Source organism: Parambassis ranga, chromosome 24, assembly GCF_900634625.1.
Source record: "Parambassis ranga chromosome 24, fParRan2.1, whole genome shotgun sequence".
Lineage (NCBI taxonomy): Eukaryota > Metazoa > Chordata > Actinopteri > Ambassidae > Parambassis > Parambassis ranga.
In genome coordinates this window covers 3,456,007-3,481,393 of record NC_041043.1, presented here as the reverse complement: position 1 = coordinate 3,481,393, position 25,387 = coordinate 3,456,007, and the positions used below count along the sequence as shown (strand labels likewise).

Sequence of the window (25,387 nt, the reverse complement as noted above, 5' to 3'; positions counted from 1 at the left end):
ATGATTTGTGACAGCATAAATAATACAACATGCACAGAGCAGACTGAATCCCTGCCATTACCAGCTCAGACACGTCTGTATAGATAGTCATTCTTCCTTTGTGTTTTTAAATAAAAGATCAAACACACATGACGTATAGCTGCAGTATGGCCTTTGCCCCATGCAGTTGTGTTGTAGATGGTGCATCGTTCTCATGGACTTGTTACATAATAAACTATTGTTTGGATGTGTAAATAAACCCTTTATAAGGACACCTTGCACCACAATCAGGCTCTCACCTTTGTCCTCACAAACACAGTTCAGAGTGGATTCCGGTGCCCTGTTTTGCTCTGACACTTTCAGATTTCTTGAAAACGCTCTCTGTGGTTGAGCACGTTTCTGTTTTTTAACTGTACGCCACATTCTTTTCACAGTTGTGTGTTGTCTTTGAAAAACAATCTGTGTTGGAGTGAGCTTGTTTTGCTGGTACACTCTCATGTGTGCAAAATGCACAGCAGCAACAGATGTTTAAGCCTGAAGCACAGCTCTCATCACTATTCATTATAACAACTGTATAAATGTGTAAACTAAGCAGCAGCTTTAAAGTCAAAGACAAGAGTTTAATATGCAAACAGGAGGTTTGTCACCTTTTGACTTTTTTTCTGCAGGAAGTTGTTCTTCCATCAAGTGGTTATACTCAGAAATGTGTCGTAACTCCTGTGACAACAAAATGTCTATACTCAGAAAGCTTTCAGCTGATGTTAGGTACCAGACTCAGTCCTGTAGTGACAGCAGCCTGTTGACTGTAATGAATGTGTAACGTTATGTCTCGTATTGGAAGTATTAACTGTAGCAGCCTTGTAGAGCAGCACTGGTATTACATTACCGTATGTTACTTATAGTTGCAGTAGAAGTATTGGTTGTAGTTGTAGTAGTTTGGTAGTCGAAGTAGTATTGATTGGTGTAGCCTTGTACTAAAAGTAGCATTATTTACAGTAGTCTTGTAGAGGTAGTAATAATGGGTGTAGGTGTTACTGTGGTAGCCTTGCTCTGGCAGTAGATGTAGCTGTATTAGTCTTGTGGTGCAGCAGCAGCAGTAGTAGTTGAGTGGAAAGGCTGTTGGTCCTGAAGTGTTTATTGTCATGTGACCAGTAAGGACACAGGTTTCCCTGTACAATGAAATTCCATTTACTCCACACTGAATGCCATTAAAGATTAAGGTATAATACAATAGAATAATTTAACAAAATATGCAATTTGAGAAGAGCATGCAAAAAAGTAAACATAACATATAAACTATAAATAAGTGTAGTTATATGCATAAATGTGCATGTGTGTTGAACTAGTTTGTTAAACAGGATTTGAGAGAGTGAGAAGATGAAAGGGAGGGAAGTAGAACAGTGAGGTTACAGGTGGGTTGGGCTGAGGAAGGTGCAAGAGTTTAGGTACTTGGGGTCAACAATCTAGTGCGTCAGGGAGTGTGGAAAATAGGTGAAGAGGCGATGGTAGGATGGCAGGTTGAAGTGGGTGGAGAAAGTGACAGTGTCAGCAAGAATCAAAGGAAAGGTATACAAGACAGTGGTGGGAGCAGCTCTGCTGTAGCTGGTTTATAGACTGTAGCAGTGAGGAAAAGACAAGAGGCAGAGCTGGAGGTAGCAGACATGAAGATGATGAGGTTCACTTTGGGAGTAAAGAGGAACGAGCACATCAGAGGGACAGCTCAGGGCTCATCATCTTCATCTCTGCTACCTCCAGCTCTGCCTCTTGTCTTGTCATATATATATATATATATATATATATATATATATATATATATATATATATATATATATATATACAGTGGAGGGATAGAGGCTATATATATATATATTATATATGGTAGAATGCTGCTGGAGGTCAAGAGGAAGGCCATCCATCCATTATCTGAACCAGCTTATCCCATACAGGCATTAATCTTAAGGGGGCTGCTAAGGTCCTCAAAGCACTTAACATTCATTCACAATTATGTATTCACTCACACAAGCACCCACATTCATACAACTTGGGATTAAGTGTCTTGTCCAAGGACACAACAGCATGCAGTCAGGTTTTAAACCACAAACCTTACAGTTAGTCAACAACTGCTGTACGAGCTGAGCCACAGCCACCCTGCGGTAGATGTCTGTTCCACACACAGCTGTGGTCAGTCAAGCCCATGCTCAGGTAAATGGCACACAGACAGAAGTGATGGCAAACCACCCAGACAGGATTTAACCTGGTGACAGTGGTAAACATGCCCTCATTCCACATCCCCACTCTGACACTGGCCTCATGTCTACCAACAAGAGCTGCACCCAGAGACACTGCAGCAGCACATGCTGCAGGGCTGGAGCTGGGCTGAACTTAACTTTCTGTGCAGGTACATTCAGCAGTAGCTCCCCCTGCTGGCTGCTGGTATGCAAATAAACAAACACATAAAATGTCATTCAAACTATCTCTAAAGTATAATACTGATAAATAGTGACAGCATGGCAACCGTTTATAATAAGAGAATATACAGCTTTAGTAGAACATTTTGTACCTTGGTCTTCTTCAGAAATGCAAGAGTGGCCTATGTGTGTTTATGATCATTGTCATGTTGGAAAAGTGCACGACAACCAAGGGCACGGAGTGATGGCAGCATATTCTCTTTGAAAATAAAGCAGTACACCTGTCAATTGTGAAGTATACAAGGTTATTTACGCAATGACATGATACAGACCATGTATGTATTTGATTATATAAGCTTACACTTAGAGAAAAACACATCTATAACTCTTATAGAGAGTTAGGGAGGAACTCTCTGATGCGGTGAAGGCCGAAGCACTAGGAGGTACGGATGTAACATAATTCATCCAACATAGAAGGGGCAAAGTATTTCATAGTCATAAATATGTTAGACCAATTATGATAATTAGTAGGTGGAGATAAAGGGGCAACATGTCCCAATATGGGAATACCTACGAGGGTCTTGAAGAACTGTTTATCTATTATGCAAATGTACCTCAACTTTCAATAAAACAAGCCTGTGTCCAGGGGAGGGGCAGAACACTTATGGACGGGAGTGAAGCAGACTGAAAGGCCTGTGTTCACTAGGTGTTCTCCCTTTTGCAAAAGGTGAAACTACAAAACCCAGGGTATTTTCTTTCACTCAATGTTCTGAATACAGGAGACGGAATCTGACAATCCGGGGTGACCAGGGAAGGTCACGACACGATTCATGATACATCAGCTCCTCGACCCCAGCAGCACTCATGTAGCCCCACATAACTCACTGTTCACTGTTGGCACTGTGCATTTTTCTTTGTACTGTAGTGCTGTGTAGTGAGGATTTTTAGATGCCCTCAGTGTATCCCACAATGCATCATGAAAAGTAGTGTCCATCCGATGGTCGCTACAATTAGCGATATGTGTGGGGTGAGTACTCATCATCACCATCATCTCTCCCTAGAGGGACGTAATCACGTTTTGAGGGCTCTCACGACATTCAGTGGGCGTGGTTTGTAGAGGCTGCAGCTGGGCCAATGAGCTGGACCTTCGCTTGTACTGTTCACGGAGTTATGGCGAGATTATTCACCTCTGTGTACTTCCGCATTGGTTTCAAAGCCGTCAGATACGCTGTTAAATGTCTTTGGTTTTAACTCAGAGATTCAAGACTTAAAGGTAATTATTAGATTAAAATCCGTAAATATTGTTGACGCTTGTTAAACGTTCTCATAGCAGATTAATCATCACAATGAGCCAGGTAACAATTTAGCTGACAGGGACGGGTTTGTGTTAGCTGTGTAGGTAACAATCTTGCCATTTTAACCCTGCTCATTGGCAGGGGGCGGTGAAAACACATACACTTCCTGTATTTCCTGAGTTCAATTGTCCAGAACTGGTGGCTGCACTTCACGGTTAGAATCGGTAAGTATTCACCAAGATGATATTAGTAATTAATTAGCGTGATGTTTACTGGATAATCTCTGGTGTTATCAAGACAGCTAGCTATTAGCTATGGCGTGCTAGCCAGTTAGTTACAGACGTCTCGTGCTCGTTCAGGGTTTTATTTACATTCACAGCAACGTTTATTTTATTGGTATTGATGGTGTCCATTAAATGACTTTTGCCTAACAATGATAAGGTAATCATCAGAAGAAATAGTTTTAATCCAAGTTTTGAATGTGTGTGTGGCTCAAGTCAAGCAATAGTTTTACTGTCTGAAAAAACAAGAGAACTCATAAACAATCTGAATAATAACACAGCATATGTATGAATTAAGCACATAACTAATTATAAACTGTTACAAACTGTGCTTTAGGAAAGTTTATTTGTAGTAGATCACCTTACTAGTTACATCAAGGTTTGATGAATGTATGATGGTGTTTTGTGGGGTTTGGTCACAAATAAATGTCACTCTAATCCTTACTATTTAAGCGATCATTCTAAGTTAAGATTGAAATATTGAGCCACGTGGCTTCCCTCTGCTCTAGACCAACTTGTCAGCATGTCTGGAAATCCTGCTTTAATCATGCGGCTTGTGGCGTCGGCCTACAGAGTGGCTGAAAAGGCTGGAGCCATTGTGAGGAAGGTCCTTCACAGCGGGGAACTTGACATTGTGGAGAAGGTATGACCCATGTGCACTTCTATTTTCTGTTTATATTTTCTGTTAAAAATGTCTATACTGATTATTTTAACCATTAGAGGTATATGTTTAATATGCTGAGTGCCTGTATGTTGCTGCTGCAATTTGCCAGCTTGGCATGAATAAAGTACAGAATGAGCAGGTGTTTGATTTCCTGTTTGTATCCCTGAATAGACAGGAGCGAATGATTTGCAGACACTGGCTGACAGACTTGCACAGCAGAGCATCTGTGCTTCACTGTCCAGACGCTTCCCTAAAGTCACCATCATAGGAGAGGAGGTTAGTGAATGCATCACTTTCTTTTGACACACAGTGGTGAAATGAGGCCCATGCAGACCCCACTAATCACTAATAAGATTCTGTCCTGAGTTCAAAGGGTTAAATTTAATAAAAACCTAGCATATTTATTTTTCATCATTCAGTTTTTTTCCTACATTTATAAACTTTGTCCAGTAGTCGTGCAGCATATGGAGCTCTTCTTCGTAGAAGGTGACATCATCCTCAAACTGTGGACTCTGCACAACAACTGTTCGTGCATGTAAAAGGATTTATATCTCCTGCTGTCTTAGATCACTGACCCCTTTTATACTTGAAAAGAATTATTAACCCTAAGGGAGACCAAGTGTGATGATCAATTGTTTTTGTTTATGTAGGAGCTTCCAGCTGTGGAGGTACAGGAAGATCTCATTGAGAACAGCCAAGCAGATGAAATCCTTCAGAGGAGCTGTCCAGCAGAGTTTAGTGAGCTCAGAGAAGAAGAGGTGAAAAATGTTCTGTTATGTTTAGAAACTGAAAAGAAAGCATTCCCTCTGGTTAAAAAAATAACATTTCCTGTTACAAGTCTTGTGCTCTTTATTGCAGCAGTAAACATACTAATTCTGTTTGTGTCTATTTGAATGAAGCTGGTTGTGTGGGTGGATCCACTTGATGGCACAAAGGAATACACTGAAGGTAGGTCTCTCAAATGTGTGTGTGTGAGAGAGAAACTGCTTTTCTTGGTTACTCAGTGTCTGAATATAAAATAGAAACAGGAAGAACTTTTGATTGATTATATTGGTTATTAATCATAACGCTTGCAGAGCACTTTGTGTGTCTTTCTTCTGGTTTTAGCGTCCTTGCTGTCACTTTCATATTTCTTTGCTTCTCTCCTTTCTGTATCCCTGCTCCTGCTCCATATCTGTCTCTTGCTCCTTTCTGCTGACCCCAGCCTCGAGGTGTCTCCATCTCCAAGCTGTGGCCCAGATACCTCTTACAGGGTCGGACACCTCTCTGTCTCACCACACAGCTCTCTGTATGGGAAAGCAACTATTACCCCTGGCAGTGTAGAGTAATCACTGTTCTGGCCACACCACTAGAATAAACATTGGCTTGTGTGAAAGATCAGTTCAACTGTTTAGCTTCCGGCTAACATGGTACTGCTGTCTGCCTTCAGGGCTCCTGGATAATGTGACGGTGCTTATTGGTATTGCATATGGAGGCAGAGCCATAGCAGGTGTCATCAATCAGCCTTTCTACAACTATCAGGTACAAACTAAAAGTTCCAAACTTCTCTACTTCAAGACCGTATTTGACACTGAATCCAAAGAGCTAGGTGTTTATTTGTCAATAAGTGGCTGTAAAGCCGTGCTATGATGTTTCCAGAAATAGTTCAGAAAAATAGTCAGAGGGCAGTGGTCTGTCAGTCTGACTATTTCACTGTTCCCTCATCAGCTTGGTGCAGGAGCAACTTTGGGAAGAACTATGTGGGGAGTGCTGGGATTAGGTGCCTTTGGATTCCAGCTGCGGGAAGTTCCTAGTGACAGGCGAATAGTCACCACTACCCGTTCCCATAGCAACAAGATGGTGATGGACTGTGTAGATGCCATGGAGCCTCATGAGGTTATAAGAGTGGGTGGTGCTGGAAACAAGGTAAGATGGGTTTAAGCAGTGCTACTGTTGTAGCTATGACTCATTCGTGGTCCCAGTCTGAAGTTGCTGAACACTCATTGACTCATCTGCCTGCAGATAATCCAGCTCGTGGAGGGAAAGGCCTCTGCTTATGTCTTTGCTAGTCCAGGTTGTAAGAAGTGGGACACTTGTGCACCTGAAGCCATCCTGCATGCTGTTGGAGGTAAAAACCTTTGACATAATGAGGATTTTAAAGCATGTTCCTATGTATAAACATGTTTGTGTCTATGCAACATTTTTTGAACTTTGATTCTAAAATGTGACAAATATTTAGTTATATCATAAATAATTCAAATTTTTTTTCTATGCAGGTAAACTGACTGATATGTACGGAAACGCATACCACTATGATGCTAACGTCAAGCACATGAACTCTGCTGGTGTTCTCGCTACACTACGTAACCATGAAAACTACATCAGCAGAGTACCACAGTCAGTGCTGCACGGCCTGAAGTCAGACTGAGCTTAGTCTCCTTGTGTCTTTGTGGTGCAGAGAAATTTGTTGATTATTTTCTAGCCATAAAATAATTTTAACTATTAATTAAATTAATTTTTGGACTTTTTTGATTTTATGTCTGTTACTTTTTTATCCCAGTGCCTTAGTGACCAAGTTCACAAAATATGTATACAAACAGAAAACAGACTAATCAGTACTTCCATTTATTTCACTCTGAAACAAATTGGTGCAAATCTTTGACTACACTGTTTACAACGTAAAGACCAACAGCTTTACAAGGCAAAAGGCAATATTACAAAAAAATTACACAGCTTAAATGTTGATGAGTGGAAATAATTGCATCTACCGTACTTGACTCTATATCCACTATGTAGGAACAATGTTATATAATTAGTATGTCAACAAAATGCCATTGTCTTGACTTGATGATTTTGACCTCTTTAAGATAAGTCATGCGATGATTAGAAGTGCAACAATATTCAGTGTGTAAGAGGTTCAAGAGGTCTGCATACTTAAATAATTGTTGCCATGTTCATTCATTTGTACACCGTCTCCTGGAGTATCTGTCTCTACTTTTCTACACATTTAATGCATTTAACAGACTAAAGGACACAAAACTCAAAGTGCACATTGAGTCGTTTTGTTCATATGTTAACAGGATTTACATTTGAACAAAAGAAGGTACCATTTAAACTATTGCATTGCAGTGTCCCTTGTTTTATACCAACAAACCACAAACGCTCATTAACTGACAGAAAGAATATAAATGTACACAGCTGGGTGTGGGTTGTGAAAAAAAGACTGGCATAAAAAAACTGCCAGGCTAAACATATAGCATAGGTTAGCATTTTTTTTACAGAGGCTTTAGTCACCACTGTATTATTTGTTAAGTTATAGCTAACCATATTTATTGCACGCTCATTGTTGGTGCTGCTTGTTGAAATCCCAGTATTTTTATAATCCCCATGAGGAGAAACACATTCTTGAGTCGTGGAGGAAGTCGTAGCTGTCATGTCTGCAGAATGATTCTGAAAAGTGGTAATCTGGAAGGTCTGCTTTGTTCTCTTTGGCAATAAGAGGAGATTATCAGTGGATGTTTAACTCTCACTTCCCAGAGATCCAAAGAGTGCTGGCTGTGTAATGTTTGAATGTTAGCTCAGTGTGCCCTCTGACTGAAATATGTAACTACTGGAAGAACACTTATCACTGATTATGAGCAGAAATGCCTTCTATACACCTAGTTTGTCATACTGTAAATGCATGCACCATCATTGTCATCGCCACTGCACAGCCTTGCCTGGCTGTAGTTGGTGGTGACTAAACAGAAATCTCCAAAATGTTTAAAAACATTTTAGGAAATTTGTTGCACTTACCTGATAAATATGTAGCTAACATGGGTTAGAATGAAGGCAGAAGGCAAGAAAATGATTTACATGACTCAAATCAATCAAAATCTAACAACCAGCACTCCTGGTCCACTGTCTTTTTGTTTAATCCACACATGAACCATGTGTTCTGTATGTTTTCCTGCCTGGTATGGAAAAATCAAACATGATTTAATGTGTAAACAAAGTGCTGGTTGGTGGATTTTGTTAACAGAGTCAGGTGAGCTGTTTTCCTTTTCTTCTATGCTTTGTGTTAATCTAATCACAAATCTAAAGTCTAGCAGGCAGGATTGGCATCAATGTTATCTGACTCTTTGCAAGAATGTAAATAAAAACATTTCCCAATATGTCAAACTTTTCTTGCAAGCAGTGTAATACTTCAGCCAATCAAGGTAAACATTTGGGAGAGTTGGGCGTTTACATTTGCTTGGACAAAGAACTCGTCTCACAAGCGTGCATGCATTCACAAAAATTTGCGGTGGAAATTGTTAATGTGAAGACAGAGAAGCATGCTGCCCACCCTCTCCACAAGAGTTTGGTGAATATATCCCTGAATGGGCTGAGTAGTAGTAAAAACACACAATGGAATTAGAAAAAAGGAAAAAAACAGGTATGTGTTTATAGAAAAAAATACCCACAGAACAAAAAACACTCCTGTGTTTGTATTTACACATGAAGAAGCTGACTGAGAGAAGGCTGGAGAGTTTGAGGCGGCCTGCTGGGATGTGGGCCGGAGCCCAATCCGAGGAGGAGCAGGAGAGCCAGGTCCAGCTGCTCACCTCTTTTTAGGTGTCTGAGTAGTACGAGGCGGGGTGACAGGGCGTCCTGAATTCACCCCTCCGTACTGGTATTTAGCTTTTTTCTCTGATGGCTTCAGGATCTGACAGAATAGAAGAGATGATAATGATACATGCATCTATGTAGTACAGATTTAAAGTGCCACTAGAAGAAACAGTGAGTACCTGAAAGGAGCACATAAGAGACTCGTCCACGCTCATCATGCCGCCTGCATTGTCAAACTCTCCGCAGTAATTAGGGGCAGAAAACAGGGTCACCAGCTGTCGCTTTGCAAAGAACTCATAGCCGTCTTCAACAACCTGTAAGGGAGCAGGATTAAAGCCAAGGCAAAACATTTTGTATAGCACTAGCTAGAAGCTAGAAGGGCAGAGCTATTCCCTTATGCCAAATATGTAGTAAAACATCAACACCCAGAATGCACTGGGCTTCTAGGCATAAGTGAGGTTAAACAGTTTTTACAGTAATTCATGGCGTCATCAATGAATCTTGTAATATTATGAATGTGTTACCTGATGTGCCCGGCAGATGAGGTCCAGGTCGTGGCGGTTAAGAAACTTGCTGACTACATCAGCCCCGAAGGTGAAGGAGACCCCCCGATCGTTCTCCCCCCAGCCCTGAACGTCTTTGTCTGGGTCAGACCACAAGAGGTCACACAGCAGGCCTGAAACAAGGAGGGCGAGAATCACAGACAGGTCAGTCAGTCTGACACAGACACATGTAGGTTTTGTGTGCTTGTCATAGTTCAGCCGCAGACCTGTGTCTGGGACGTCAGTGGGTCTCATAATGCGTCTGATTTGTTCCATGGACTGCAGATCAGGTGAGAGTCCTGCGGGGAAATGGGATAACTTTGCACTCTTCACAATCACTTAAAATTCGAATGAGTAAAATGTGGATGACAAATTGTTCACAAACCTCCGTGGCAGCAGAAGATCTTTTCATCAATAATTGCAGCAATGGGGAGACAATTGAAACAGTCTGTGAACGTCTTCCAGAGTTTGATGTTGAACCTGCGCTTGCCTGAGTGGAAGAAAATATGAAACCACATATAGGTATTAAATTCATTTTCAATATGTATCAGGAAAGCAGAAAATTCTTGTAACCAATGCCCAATGAACAGTGATGTTTTCAAGCTTACACTCGTCATAGAAGCCATAGATACGATTGATTGATGCACACTCGTGGTTCCCCCTGAGCAAGAAGAAGTTTTCTGGGTATTTGATCTTGTAGGCGAGCAGCAGGCAGATGGTCTCCAGTGACTGTTTCCCTCTGTCTACGTAATCCCCCAGGAACAGGTAGTTGGCCTCTGGAGGGAAGCCTCCATACTCGAATAACCTCAGCAAGTCTGTGTACTGTCCGTGGATATCACCTAGAATTAAACATACCGATACGTTTATTTCAAATCACTAATTGAAATCAAATCTTGCTAGAAAAACAGGTGGAAGATATGTTTGTTGCCAAAAAAAGGTCATTAGTGCTGCTAGAAGTCCAGGATGCTGACTGATCAAGAGTCAGGTCTTAACAAATCAATGTTAGATTTCTAACACTTTGGCCCACAAACTCATCAACCACCCCTCACTGCAGGCAGGGGTCAGGTGCTGGTTCTCTCACCACAGATTTTGAGTGGAGCCTCCAGTTCCAGCAAAATTGGCTGACTGAGGAAAATTTCTCTGGACTTAATGCAGAGTCCTCGCACCTCAGCCTCGCTCATTTGCACCACCTTCCCTGGACGACATCCTCGCACTGCAAGGCAAACAGCAAAATATATTGATTCTAATTTATACACATCACCAGTCTCTAAATTTAAAGAAAATTTAAACACATCTTGTTTTTTAATTTTAGATCAGTGTCATGGCCTGGTTTACTACAAGTATTGTCCACAAAATATGAAAATGTGTTATTAGTTGATGTACAGTTGCATCTTTGACTAAAGAGAGCTGATCACCAAATTTGTTTTGATACTGGCCAGACATAACATTTAATCTAGTCAACAGGGGTTGTCATGAACTGGCAAGTACAGGAATGAACAGCTTGTTGGCTCAGCTGGAAGTGAGTGAGTGAGTGAGTGAGTGAGTGAGTGAGGGCGGTGGTCTCCAGGAAGGACAACAAAGTCTGGAGGGCAAATACATGTTTGAAGATGCTAATGCTTCAGGTTCCCAACATTTGCTGTTCCAATAACATATAAAAAGAACTAGCAAAATATTAATGTGGCAATACTTTATACTGGAAAGTGCCACCAGTGAATGGTGCAACGCACAGTGGCTGTTGGACTGGATCCTTACTTGAGGAAGGGGGGAAATAATATTATTTCATACATTGACCAAAATGTACAGTTTAAGAAATGAAATATTATCATTGTCGTCATGGACATGACCAGTAAATAAATAAATACACAGACAAATATATAACTGTCGTCTCAATCAAGTATTCTCTGCTTTTCTCTCTCAGATTTCCGTGTTACAGCAGGTTCATCACTTTTTGGAGTCCCCTGGAAACATTTCCTGTTGCCGTTTATGCTACTTGCAGCGCATAATTGTATTGTTTGTGTTCTATCTAGTCACCGCGTCAAATGTATTTGATTATGTTTCGCCTGTCTGCATATACGGTACTTGGTGAATCTCTATACGTTGACCTACTCTGCATAGACGCCACACAGGCTGTAGTGATCGCCCATGTAAAGGGGGGTGTGTCCGCGGAGGTGACCGACTTGGTAGCTCTCCGTTATTAATGTTACTAAGCAACCACAACTTTTCACGGTCCCTTAAGCTATTCCACCCGTAACTAAATCTGTGATGAAATATAGATGACTGGTTAACGCAGTTAGCTGCCAGCGAGCTATTTCTTCACCACTCCCCCGTTACAGGCAGTGTAAGCGCTCACTAGCTGTAGCCACTACTACTAGTGAGTGACATCATTACATTACTATGGAGCAACGGTGCACATAGCGGCAGATGCTACAGTCACTTCTAACGCGCTGCTGGACACACACAAGAGCGACCACTCACTGCATAACACAGTCAGCACGTCGCTGTGTTAGCTTACCTTCCAATAACCGGGAGATAAGGCTATCAACGTTCAGTTCGCTTTCCGCCATGTTTCTGACACACACGTACACACACACACTGACATAGTGACAGGTTACCAGGGCAACTGTGGCCCCGCGATCTGACTCGTAGGCTCAAAAAGAGGATGCGCCTGAATGAAGGCGTTTAGGGCAACATCCTGGAGCTGGTGAACACAGCAGCAGCCTGTAACCAAAACAATTTGGACTTATATCTATTTTAAGACAGACCCCATATGCATCACAAAATTCTCCAGATCATGTTGTTCCAAATAATTTATTAGCAAGGTGGACTGTTAGAGTTCCTTCAGTCTATTCCACCACTTCTCCATGTGATCTCTTCAGTTCTGTTTGGCCAGAGTGGATCCCTGGTAAACCCACACTGGTGTGTCTCAGCTGGTTTCTCTTGCTGTGTTTTGTCCATAACTTTAAGTCCTATTTTCTGCATTCTAGGCTTAGAATGTTCCAGGATGTGATGTTGTGTTTTTGTGGCTTTGACCACAGCCCAGTTTGGATGGCTACACATCAGCTTTCTTGATATGTAATTCCTCAGAGAACAGACATATTTGAATCCACAGAGGAGGATTTTTTCCGTGTTGTTAAATATGCACACAAGTATTAAGGAACTATTACTCAAATGTTATAGCAATTTTATTTAGTCAATAAATAAAAGTGAAAAGAAATGTACAAAATATCTTAATTCATGCATCAATTCTGATTATCTCATCATCACAATACAATAAAAATCAGATACTATACATACTTGTGGCACCAATATGCAACAGTTTTAGTGCCAGAATTAAATATGTGAGCTTTTAGTAGTGCATAAACAGCCATGTTAAAACTTGCTTCCTCGCATTTCTACTCCTTCTTTCTCTGTTTTGTATTTCCGGCGTTGCTTGCAGGACAGAGTTAACCAGGAGATTATGATTCCAGCCAGTAAACTCACTGTACCCACAACCACAGGTACCCACACAGGCATGGATGAAGGACACTTGGGGACAGGACTGGATGTGCTGGGTGTGGTGGTGGTGGTGGTTCCTGTGGTTGGAGCCATAGTGGTTACTGAAGGACTTTGGAGACTGTTGATCTTAGTGAAGATGAAGGGATGCTCCTATGGAAAAGACAAAATGAGGTATACAGAGTATACAGAGTTTAATGTCATGATTTATTATATGTGAAACACAATAGATTTCCATTATATTATTTAAGCTCAATATTTAGTTTGATTGCCGTTGCTAGGCAATCAAACTATTGTTCTTTACCCTCTTTCTTCTTCTTTTTCTTCTTATTCTTCCGTACGTTTTTTGGTATGTTCAGCATACATTGGCTGATTTCAGCCATTCAACTATCAAAATGTTCATCTCACAGAGGACATTCCGGGTCAACTTCAAGTTTTTTTCAAAAAATTATAGTTTTTCAACTATTAAGCAATTTCGGTGTCATTTTTAACATGGGAGTCTATGGGAGAGCCCTTCAACAAGGGTCATCTGCCAAATGTATCTCCTCCTACAAATTTCAAGCTACAGACTCCATTTTAGTCTTAAAACGCTCATTAGATGTATCTATCAAACTTGTATTCAGAATTTTCTAATTCCGAATCGTTTCCGCACGCCAGGCTCTCAACTTTGGAGTGGTTTTTGAGGTCTCCTCTGCATGGTGACAGGCTGACACACAGAGGCATACAAAGCTCTGAACTGCTCTGATTCTCCAGCAATTCAGAGCAAGCCTTCACATCAGCATTCAAAGCAATGCTTCAGCTGCAGCAATCAAACTTGCATTTTCTTCAGGAATATACTTTTCTAGTATAGAATGTTATTTCATCTCTCTGGCATTTAAGCCTTTTACTGATTCTGTCATTTGTTTGTGAAGACTTGTGGTACCTTTGAGGGACAGTTGATCTTTGAACGGTCATAAGTGAAGTTGTTATAGGACTGCTTCCCGCCTACAGGCTCCAACTGTTAAGAGAGAAAAAATGAAATCCGTAAACATAAACATAAAGTGTTGCAGAAAAACACTGAGCGTATTTCATTAGCTCACCATGTTGTTCCACAGGGCAATGGCCATTTCAGCATGAGCTCGCTCACTGATGTGGAAACAGTCCACAGAGAAGAAACTGGAGTCAGCCTCCCCCTTCTGCAGAAAAAATAAACAGGTATCCACAGCTTGAGTACACTGATACAGCATCATTCGTTTATTATGAATAAACACACTTCAGACCCAGTTCTAAATGACAGCACAGCAGGATGCACTTATATACTGAATACTGTGATTCCTGAGAAGAGTAGGCAATTTTAAAGTAGGAACTGCTGTCTTACTAGTGCCAGGATAAGTTAATCCATTCATTACTGTGTCTCTTACTTACCCCAATTTGAGGGATGAAAGAATTGTGTAAAAAGGGTTGGAGTACAACAGCAAAGTCTTCTTTTCCATCATAGCGATCCCCAGAAATAAGGTACCTTATCTCAGCCTGAGAAAAAAAACACCTTCAAGCAATGGCTTACATTCTTATTTGTCTAGACTCATTTAATACCGTATAATTGTGCAGAACATTAGATCATCTTATCCTGTCACATATGTGTGTGAAATTCTGTCATAATCAGTGTGCATTCTTTAGTTATGGCCGCAGTATGTCTAATCTTTTATCCTGCAGCCCAAGAGAACATTTTTCTAAAGTTGAAGAAATTCCTTCACAGCATTCCAGAGATATTGACGCTGTGGCTCTAAACCACTTTTGCTTTTACCTGATATTTGTGATTGATTCTTTTTATCTCCTCCAGCTCTGGTGAGTTTTCTGATGGGTTGATAACACAGGGACAGCTGGACCTGTAAGGTGTTTTAAAGTCATTATAATGACCAGTGACTAGTCCTAATTCTTTTCAGTGTTACACATTGCAAGATGATGAACAGGATGAAACAGGACAAACTGATGCAAACCCACCTCTGCAGCAGGGAGCAGCCCAGTGTGTTCCTCTTAATTGTTTTTAACAGATCTATCTCCAAGATCTCCACAACATTGACCAACAGCCTCGGCACCTAAACATACAGAGAGAGATTAAAGAAGGGTAGACAGAAAATTACACATCACATTCAAATCTTTTTAATAGTCCAGTTTACCTCTTTGTAAAGTATGTCCAGGCTGAGCATAAGATTGTGGCTGTAGTTCTTTGGTGACAGGTTATTCTGCAGAGACATCAAGCATGAAATAAATCACACTGTATTTCCAATACTCCCTGTGCACAGTGACAATCAGGGAGCACTTACTTGATCTGTGCAGAAATGACAAAGATCATTTCCTCCAATAAATATCGTCACAAGTTTCCAGTCTTTTTCAAAATCCACCTCCTGCGTGAGCATGAAAGGCAGCATTAGACTCAGGTATGTTAAGAAGGTTTATAAGTGACTTTCTTCACTTACCTTACTGCCCCTCATTGTCTTAATGAGAGTCTGTGCTTGTGTTGGGAGGTCTCTGTAACAGAGTTATGTGTCAGAAGATCAATGACAGCGGGCTGGTACTAATGGTTACTCAGATACAGGAAATAAACAAATACATACGAGGTCTTCGCTCCAGAATTAGCCATGTTAAAGCCCTTCTGTACTTGACCTTTGGAGAACCCCTTTAGAGAGGGGTTGAACTTCTTTAAGATGTCTAGGGAAATTCAAAAAAATAGTCAGGATGGTGGAAAATTAAAAGGGGGGGGGGGGGTAAATGATTATCACCATTGTTAAAAAAACAAGAAAAGAAGGAGTTAAATACAGTTTATTTAGTGACACATGATTTTTATTAACTCACTTGGTAGTGTTGTGACAGTTTCCAGAGCCTGGTCCCCTCCAATGCTGCCAACAAAGATCAAACTGTGATGTCATCATTCACATGAACGTAATTTACTCTGAAGACACGTCATACCTCCACGAAACTCCTCGATAGTTTTTATTTAGGTTGAACACGTTCTTCGCTTTGGCACCAGCGGCTGCCTGTGAGGGAAAGTAACGTGAAACTTTGATCATCTCTACATCAAACACCAGGATGTGTGAAACACTGCAGTGTGACCTATCTGACTGATAACACGCTGATTAGGGAGTACATAGTTCAATAACTAGTAAATCATATTGACAGACTCATAGATGGTGCTAAATGTGGAACATCCTGGTTTTTTTTGAGTATAAAAGAGATAAAGCTGGATCGTTGACACTTACTGTTACAGAGTCACCAAGTGCTGCCACCACCTTAATGTCAGCTGGTCTTAGCATGTGCACTGTAAGGTCATATATACATCAAATCAAACACCTTCTCAATGCATTTACATTTAGCATTTAAACTACAAATTAAAGCTGGCTGTCAGTCTCACCTGAAGTTGGCACAGTGCTCGATGGAGTAAGATTCGCACAGGAGAGGTCGCTTCCCCAGTTCTGGGGGAGAGTTAAAAATTGTTTTTTTACAACTTTTGACATGAAAAGTTGAGACAAAACTGTAGTCCCTTTAGTGGCCACATGAGGGCTTGCCACTCAAAGTTCTCAGCTGGACTCTCCCACACTTAGCTTCAAAACCAAACTCACTGTAATAGGTCTGGGTGTCGGGGCAGGTCCAGAATATATGTAATTGCTGTTGTTATAGGTCCGGATGTAAGGTGCTGTCTGTGATGGAAGAACATGTATTAAAATTAAGACAACATCTAAAATCATTAGGGTGTTTCCTTTAATTTAATCTCACCTTTGTTGGACATTTTAAGTCAGTGGCTTCAGTAAAATCCTGTTTGGTCGTCTTATTACCCAGAGGCTCGAGCTGTGTGATCACACATCATCATTCAGTGATAGTTAATATGAATCATAACATGAGTGCTATCGTTGCACATGTTCTTTGCATTTGATGCATAATACTAAACCAGTTTTCCTTCTTGTCTGTTTTCTGTCTGCCAGGTTCTCACCATGTTGTTCCAAAGGGAGCGAGCCATCATGGTCTGGGCCTTCTGGCTGAGATGGAAGCAGTCAGCACTGAAGAAGGAGCGATCGGGGCGACCATCCTGAGGAGGTAAAGATAAGGATACTTACTTTAAGGCCTCTTTGGCTATTGATCAGAACAGTCAATAGTTCTGGTGTTTACATCTAAAGCTGTGTTTGTGCTGCACATGTCTGAGTGTGATCACTGACCGGATGTCTGGGAACAATAATCTCTCTGAAGAACGGCTGGACAACCACAGTGAAATCGGAGCGAGTGTCATAGCGACCTGACTCCACAAGCTCATGCAGGGTGCGCTGCAGGGTAAAGGAAACTGTGAGGACGAGCATAGTGGTTGCTTTGTAGATGTGTTGGTGTTCTCTGGAATTTTATACCTGATAGCCTCTGTTGAGGTTTTCCACCATTTGAAGAGCATTAGAGTTGGACTTTGGCAGGATAACACAGGGACACAGAATACTGGCAAAGAGGAGGTCAATATTAGATGATAACTTTGATAAGCTGATAATCTGATTGATAATCTTTTTACTCACTTCACAAGCCAGGTTGGACATTTGAGTGAAGCATCCATGTGCATTTCTCTTAGTGGGATTATGTGGAGAGGCTCTACTAGGTTCACCAGAGCCCGAGGTACCTGACAGAGATCAGCTCAGTTAATGCTAACAAACAATGAGCCTAACCACATATATTCATGTGGGTGCACGTCTGAACATTGTACCTGTTTATGAAGGTAATCCAGACTTTCACGAACATTACGAATATAATTTTCCACTGAGAACAGCAGCTGTAAACAAAGAGGAAAAACATCTTCAGGTTCAGTTTTTCCTTTGCAAAGATGCCATATGAATGAATGTTTACTCCTCACTTACGGAGTTGTAGCAGTGGTCACAGATGTCATTTCCACCAATAAAAACTGTAATAAGCTTCCAGTCTGATTCAAAGTTTATTCTCTGTGAAAGGAAGTAGAATGTGAGAACACACACACATCATGACAATGGGAACTTGAATAATGACTTGAATATAAATGTGTGTAAACGTACAGAATCGTTTTTCATCCTCGCCACCAGGGCGCGCACCTGTGATGGTACATCCCTGAAAGTAAATTAATGATTACAATCAAACCATAAACACAGTGTTTAACCCTTAATGGGATATTTCACATATATGTTCCTCTAAATTCAGTTAGAGTACATAATAAGTGTTAAAACTACCACACACCACAAAAACATGGTTGTTAACTGATTCATATTTTACTAATAATGGCCTCAGTTGGGACTCACTTGCTCGTTGCTCCTGCCACAGCCTGATTGAGGAAAGCCTGAGGGGTGTTCTGCATGCCCATACCAACAGAGTAGCCCGTCAGGTTGTGATTAAAATGTTTCAAAATGTCTGTAACAACAAAAAGGATTGAGAAAGGTTAGCAGACCAAGACCAACCCAGGACAACACAAATGGAATTTAACACAGAACACTCACTGGGCAGAGTGGTGACGCTCGTCAGATTTTCATCTCCACCAATACTGAAAGAAAACACTTATAAAATCACCTTTCAACCAAAGGAAGTGATTGATCAACTTCCTACAGGTACAGTATATAACAGCTCTGCTGAGTCTTGACTCACCTCCAGGATAAACCTCTGTACTGACGCAGGACATCCAGGATGTTAGACGCGCTGGAGGCGATGCCATTTCCTGCCTGAAGGACAGAACATTCAGACAGTGTTGACTGTCAAAAGAGAATCTATCTGTAGATTTGTCTAGAAAAAGATAAGTATGAAGGGGAAAGGGCAGAAAGAGAAGAAAATAAAGAGGATTAAGAAGGAGAAGACTCACTGTCAGAGAATCACCCACAGCAGCCACAACTTTGATGTCTCCAGGCCTGAGTTCATGGACTGTGAACATACAGAAGAAATCTCTGACACTGCACCATATGTCGCAGTTTCAAGTTTTACCTTGCATATCAAAATGGCAGCAAAAATAGTTTTTGGTAGAAAACATATCAGTGTGAGCCCATGCTGTACTCACCTGAGGTGGGTGTGGAGTCAGATGGGCTGAGGTCCTCGCAGGGCATCTCTGTCCCTGTAAACTGAGCAGAAATACAGAGCACAGTCAGAACCGAACAGGAGGTGCACTGCACAGTTACCTCCTCCATTTGCTTCCTAACAGTACTCACTGGGTGGAGGAGAGCGGAGGTATCGCTGTGACAGTACGAAGGAGAGTTTCCCTCTGTCCTCAGGAAGGGTCGCTCCTTAGGGAGAGAGGAGGAGGAGGAAGAGGATGAGAAGGAGATAGGGAAGAAGGCACAAAGAGTTATTAATTTGAACGACATGTGAAATGGCCGACATGCTGATTTGACTGAATGTGTGTGGGGATGCATCTGCATAGTTACTTACTGCAGATGGACATGGCAGTGTGATGATCTGTCCATTGTCCTTTGTTGTAGGTTGGTTGTCTGTGGGCTGCAGCTTAAAGACAAAGAGGTCTTTGTTTACATGTTTGTTGTCCCAAGAACAGTGACAGTGTGACAGAGGGAGAGCTGGGGGCCTCACCAGGTTTGCCCACATGTGCACCATCAGTTCGTCAGTGTGGTGCGATGCTTTGGACTCAGAGAGAGGCTTCCCATTCTGAGGGAAAACAGCAATATGCAGTGTGGGTTACATCTTCAGTATGACAAGTTATTGTTTGAGAGAGGAGCTGTTGTGTTTGAATGTAACTCACTGTAAAAGATGATGGATCTATGATAAAAGGAGTGTCCTGCAGGGCGACAGTGAAGTCATCTCTGTCACTGTACCAATGCCTCTGCACCATCAGCTCATCCAGGGACTCCTGGAAAAGGTGCGTGAGAAGAACATTTGAGCAAATATCACACTCAGAAAAGGTCCAATAATAACTGCAGAATTCGCCTGGACAAACCTGCAGAGCCTGAGTCAGCATGGCCCGGTGCAGCCTGAGTTCTCCTTCGCTGGTCCTGTCCTCACATGCACACACCCTGTCAATAAATCAGATTAAAAGCCACTCATCTCTTTGTCAGCCTCGGAGACAGTGTAAATTCACAGTACACACTCACTTGCTATGGACAGCGGTGAGCTCTCCATCCCACAATGCAACACTGACTAAGGTCCGTTTCAGCTGCAGCACACAATTTAAAGAAGTGTGAATGTGCAGTGTTAGTGACAGAATCCAGCTGTGGATAACATGAAACGTACCTGAGAGTGCAGCAGCTGCAGAGCATCATCCACCTCTTTAACCATCTGTCTGATAACAGAGGCCTGCAGCACACACACAGTCTGTCAGAACCAATGCTGTGGTGCTAACATCTTAAATAATATAGATGTAACCATTGTAAAGGCAGATTTCTGCTGGACTGCACATTTTATCTGTTCATATCAAGGAAAGTTCAGAGAGTGAGATAGCATCATTGATAAGAATAGCTAACATGGACTCTGTAACTTGTTTGTGCTTCAGTAAAAATCAGCTTAATAAAAACTACACTGAGCAGCTCACCACAAAATCTCTTCCGCTATCTCCAAAACTCTGCAGCCCATGTAAAAGAATATAACATTAAATAAACCCTACATGCCAGCCGAGACATTGGAGTGATTTTGGTCAGTCACTGTTTACCTGCTGCTGCTCACAGACACAGAGCTGCTCCACCTGAACGAACAGAAGCACCAGCCTCCAGTCTCCACTCACATCAGCATCCTGTTGGAGGAAAAAGGGTCCTTTGTATGTAACTGTGTCCTAATTATAAAAATAGACACTGTGTCGATTGGACACAGCCTCATTAGGAACACCAACCTGGTTGTCGTGCAGGTAGAGGGCCACATCCCTCGCCTGCTCCATCAGTCTGCTGCAAACAAAATCATTAGAAACAGCCAGAGTCACAGCATATTACATATGTGTAGTTAGTAGCTGTACCTGTGATAAAGACTCTGAGGAGCGTACAGGCTGGTTTCATCTGGGAGGTGATTGATGAGGTCAGGACTGAACAGAGTCATCAGCTCTGATGAAGGCAGAAGGAACACATGGTGACAGGTCAGCTGCATTAGCCTCCTCTTACAATAAAGACTGTTATTATTCATTCATTCATTCCTTGTCCTCTGTCTGTGTCGAAGCTTTCGCTAAATACTGGCAGCACTAATTAAAGCTTTTAAACATTATTAAATAAAAAGCAAACACATCTTAATAGATTATTCCTGACCTTCCTGCCTGGGTTCAGTATTTTATGTTTATATGTAAGTACACACAGTCCTCTGTTGTTTTATGAATGAGTCTCAGAAAGATAACAGGACTAATGTGGTGTGTGTTCACTGTATTGGGGTTCATTGTTTCTCAGTATAACATCAGTTTTTATATCAGTGTACTAAAGATAGCACACAGAAGCTCATATCAGCCAGATGAGTGTATGTAGATGGTCGAGTGAAGGTGAAGTTGTTATGTTGTCTCAAAGACATTAACTGCAGATCTTACATTATCTGTCTGTGGGACTGTGGGTCTCCAAGAGGTCCTACCTTTTTACATTGGCTTTGAGTTAATGAAGTTTTAGTTATAACTCTTTATTTCTAGCTCATTTATTATTTTATTGTATGGTTTAACTCACCGGACTTTATTAATGTAATGGTTTTGTTATCTGATATACTTATCATTTCTCTGTTTATTTAATCCTTTTTTTATTATCCTTTCTTTCATAGTAAGTGTAACTAAACATGCACAGGTCTTTTAGCACTTTTAGCTTATTTTAAGTCTTATTGTTTCAATTCAATTCAATTCAGTTTTATTTATAGAGCGCATTTTCATAAATTGTCTGAAAGAGCTTCACAGAGACCCAGAGCCTGAACCCCCTTAAGAGCAACAGTGGCAAGGAAAAACTCCCCTTTAACAGGAAACAACCTTGAGCAGGACTTATTGTTTGATCTTATTGATTTTGTTTGGTTTGATTGTATTGTTTTTAGGTTTAATTTCCATTTCATCTGTGTTTCCTGACACTGGTCTGTGTGTCTGATCATGTTCCTATTTTTTTAAACTTATACAATGTGTAGAGGTGTATGTTAGTGTGTGTGTGTGTGTGTGTGTGTGTGCATTAAGTATTCGGGGTGAGAGTTTTTAGGGGTTTTAACTTTTTTAACTTCTGAAAGCACTTTGTGTGATTGATTGATTGATTAATTGATTGATTGATTGATTTGTAAAAACTTACCTGTGAGTCTCGATGTGACTTTGGACAGCTCCGTGCTGCAGAAACAGAGAGAGTGTGAGTATTAGATGTTGTGAAATACATTTCAGTGTGTTTAGTTGAAGCTGGGTGCTGACTGCTCACCTGTGTGCATGTAGTCCAATGAAGGAAAGAACGGCCACATCTGAGGGTTTAACACTGTTGACTTCAGAGAGAAAATAAATTATTTCATCTGTTACCCACATGATGAATGGAGAACATGACAGGTTATTAATGTGTGTGAGCTAATCGGCGAGTGGAAGACAGTTTTAGATGTTTGTTTTTTTTTACTGACCTGTCGCAGGAGGCTGCAGAGAGGGGGGTGTCTGATCACAAGGCAGTCCAGCTGCTGGAAGCATGGAGACAGAACAATGAACACGTTAATACATTTAGGACACAATTATTCTTCTCCATACTCTGCATGAAAACAAACAGAACACGACACACGGATCAAAAGTAAATTAAAGCAATAAAACATTGAAAACAGCATTTTTTTGTATTTTAGCATAAAGATTCAACTCTTTCTACACATACACTACAAAGTGGGCTATGATCATGTTCTTCTAACATCAATAATGATGACCTGTAGTCCGTGTGACACCCAGCAGTGACACCAGAAGCAGCTGGAGCAGCATCCTCTCTCTGATTTCTGTCCTCATGTTCTGCAGCTCTCTCTGCTTCCTCTGTGCTCTGTGGTCTGGCAGGCAGTCGTCTGAATGTGTCGCTATCAGCTCTACCTAGCCAGTTCTCCATACTTATGATAAAGCTGCACACAGGGGAGGGCCCTCTCAGTTCAAAGGACAAAGCCGTGGGGTTATAGTGGGACACTGGCACTGATAAGAATAAAATTTATAGGAAATGTGAGAGGGATTTGTGGCAATTGATTTTGATATAAGATTATTTGTTCATTCGGATGCAGTGTTATAGTAAATAGTAACACATACTGTACTTCCCTATCAACATCTGATCTGAACTCCATCAGGACAACTAGAGTTCCAAAGGAAGAAGCTTCAAGGCTACTCCATTATCAGCTGTACACTTAGATAAAGAGAGATGAAGGATCTGTCCTCATAACCCTCAGTGATATCTGTTTGATCATTATGATGAAATCTGGTAATCCAGCCATCCATCCATCATCTGAACATGCTTCGCCCTGCAGTGCAGGGTACACCATTGGCTGTATCCAACACTGAAGTGCAGACAGTGGACAGCCACAGTACTGGCCCCATTTAAAGAAAAGCCGATCAGAGAGTAATCTTTTTTAAACATCTGAATAAGTGTGGGGTGTCCAAGCAAGGTCTAAAGCAATTTTGTCAGGCAGCATTCTCAGCTTTGTTATAACTGTCTGGTTTGAGGAACTTGTCAGCAAAGAAGGAAAGGCAGCTTAACAATGCGGTGCACCCTGCATCAAATATCTCTGGGTATGAGCTCCCAACACTCTAAATCTAAATCTACGAATCTTAATGGATTCCTCCACTCTCAGAAACTCTTTAAGCACTCACATATTTATTATGTTATTATTTATTCTACTATGATCTCATATGTTTTAGCTGCTGTCTTATTTTAGTCATGTTATCCATTGTTTTGATTTGTATGCAGTTGAGTGAGTTATAGAAGTGTGTGTTTGCTTGTTATTTGTATGTAGAACTCACTGACATTAATTTCAAATAACTATGTGGCGGCATGGCAATAAGGTTATCTTGAATCTCGAAATAAAGCCACAACATGACTTTGTTCTGTGTAGTGTTTGGTGATGTATAACTGATGCGTATAAACATCTAAATGTTTTAGACTGTTATGAGGTCACAGTAGCAGGTAGCACATATAGACTGTAAGAAAACCTGTTAATTAATCAACTGTTTCTAGACTTCCTGGAGGCTGTGCTGGTTCTTGTAGACTTTGGGTCTGTTTCTCCTTGTTTAGTGCATTTCCCAACATGTGAAGATCACACATTAAAGTGGCATCATTTATGTGATGTTATAACTCCGTAGTTTTTTCTTTTCAATGTCCACATTTGGTGTAAAGGTCGCGACACTTCAGTGATGCTTCAGTGCTACTTTGACCATTATTTATCTCTCTTTAATTACTGAAATTTTCAAAGCTCAGAGCTGATTTTGATTTCAGACGAACAAGGAACACGATGAACAGTCATGATTACTGTAATCATGATATGAGGTCATACTACAGCCTTTACAGTCCGTTATCTTCCGTCAAGGACATTAACTCTGCACGACCTCTCGGATCCGTGCTAATCTTTGAACAGACTTGGATGGCAGCACATGATCTGTGCAAACAGGTAATAACTAATGAGATTTATAGAACACCATCACACATAATTTCATCAAAGGTGTCAGAGCAGCCTGACATATAAGAACGATATGGTACATATTTGTTACCCAAAAGAATAGACAAGGAGTTTACACAATGTTGCAACAAATAGTTAAAAAAACAATTATGTAAAGTCCAGGAAAAATTATTTTGACCTGGTGGAAGCAGGAGTGTTAGGATTATAAAGGGCTTGCAGTCAAATATGTTGGATCCTTTTCTTTCATTCAAATGTCAGCCATGTCGCAGTTACATCTTGATTGCGTTAATTTGTCATTTCACTGCAGGGTATATCATAAGTGATTATAAGTACAGCGCTGTTGTCTGGTAATGTGCACTGTAAAATGCAGCCAGCTGTGGCCTTGATTAATGCTTAATTACTGTTATACATAAGTCTCAGACATGAACATGAGTGGAAACTACAGCAGACAAAGCAGACACTGGATGTAACTAAATACACTTGCACCATTTCTCTACATGTGTGTAAACGTGTGTTTTTATTTTTTTATTGCATAATTTCAGAAGGAAATATTATTCTGTTTATTGTGCTTTAAATATCTTAAAGTTACAGTTTATTGTCTTAGCTTTACATCTGCAGCACATTGTATTTTTATTCAATGAAACTTCTATTG

General features: G+C 40.9%; 3 protein-coding genes across 5 annotated transcripts; 1 reads left to right on the top strand and 2 right to left on the bottom strand.

The window, feature by feature from the left end:
• Positions 1-3,539: 3,539 nt before the first annotated feature.
• bpnt1 (bisphosphate nucleotidase 1) lies at positions 3,540-7,138 on the top strand. 3 transcript variants are annotated; one of them, XM_028397568.1, is made up of 11 exons: positions 3,540-3,660; positions 3,824-3,906; positions 4,473-4,606; positions 4,799-4,903; positions 5,278-5,385; positions 5,527-5,575; positions 5,832-5,915; positions 6,057-6,148; positions 6,335-6,532; positions 6,629-6,734; positions 6,883-7,138. In XM_028397568.1, the coding sequence occupies exons 3-11, from the start codon at positions 4,487-4,489 to the stop codon at positions 7,032-7,034; spliced, it is 1,014 nt and encodes a 337-aa protein (XP_028253369.1). In that variant the 5' UTR covers positions 3,540-3,660; positions 3,824-3,906; positions 4,473-4,486; the 3' UTR covers positions 7,035-7,138. The 3 variants fall into 3 exon arrangements, with proteins under 3 accessions (XP_028253369.1, XP_028253371.1, XP_028253370.1); XM_028397569.1 differs by lacking the exon at positions 3,540-3,660 and adding an exon at positions 3,724-3,742; XM_028397570.1 differs by lacking the exon at positions 5,832-5,915.
• Positions 7,139-7,215: 77 nt separating this feature from the next.
• Positions 7,216-12,340, bottom strand: LOC114428839 (serine/threonine-protein phosphatase PP1-beta catalytic subunit-like). Its single transcript, XM_028397571.1, has 8 exons — positions 12,251-12,340; positions 10,820-10,951; positions 10,347-10,577; positions 10,124-10,228; positions 9,966-10,037; positions 9,721-9,872; positions 9,376-9,510; positions 7,216-9,293 (listed from the first exon to the last, which is right to left on the bottom strand). The coding sequence occupies exons 1-8, from the start codon at positions 12,300-12,302 to the stop codon at positions 9,189-9,191; spliced, it is 984 nt and encodes a 327-aa protein (XP_028253372.1). The 5' UTR covers positions 12,303-12,340; the 3' UTR covers positions 7,216-9,188.
• A 767-nt stretch (positions 12,341-13,107) lies between these two features.
• LOC114429035 (phospholipase B1, membrane-associated-like) lies at positions 13,108-23,142 on the bottom strand. The gene is made up of 42 exons (XM_028397883.1): positions 23,014-23,142; positions 22,726-22,779; positions 22,536-22,596; positions 22,416-22,450; positions 21,140-21,224; positions 21,020-21,068; positions 20,843-20,923; positions 20,428-20,490; positions 20,289-20,350; positions 20,135-20,210; positions 19,940-20,047; positions 19,771-19,845; positions 19,615-19,686; positions 19,395-19,469; positions 19,247-19,307; positions 19,055-19,113; positions 18,844-18,917; positions 18,699-18,742; positions 18,504-18,612; positions 18,264-18,315; positions 18,093-18,173; positions 17,942-18,007; positions 17,757-17,857; positions 17,601-17,682; positions 17,418-17,522; positions 17,195-17,290; positions 16,981-17,052; positions 16,827-16,904; positions 16,619-16,679; positions 16,467-16,525; positions 16,177-16,244; positions 16,063-16,106; positions 15,825-15,918; positions 15,687-15,738; positions 15,534-15,614; positions 15,387-15,452; positions 15,211-15,305; positions 15,014-15,095; positions 14,635-14,739; positions 14,310-14,405; positions 14,153-14,227; positions 13,108-13,383 (listed from the first exon to the last, which is right to left on the bottom strand). The coding sequence occupies exons 1-42, from the start codon at positions 23,087-23,089 to the stop codon at positions 13,108-13,110; spliced, it is 3,306 nt and encodes a 1,101-aa protein (XP_028253684.1). The 5' UTR covers positions 23,090-23,142.
• Between the last annotated feature and the right edge of the window lie 2,245 nt (positions 23,143-25,387).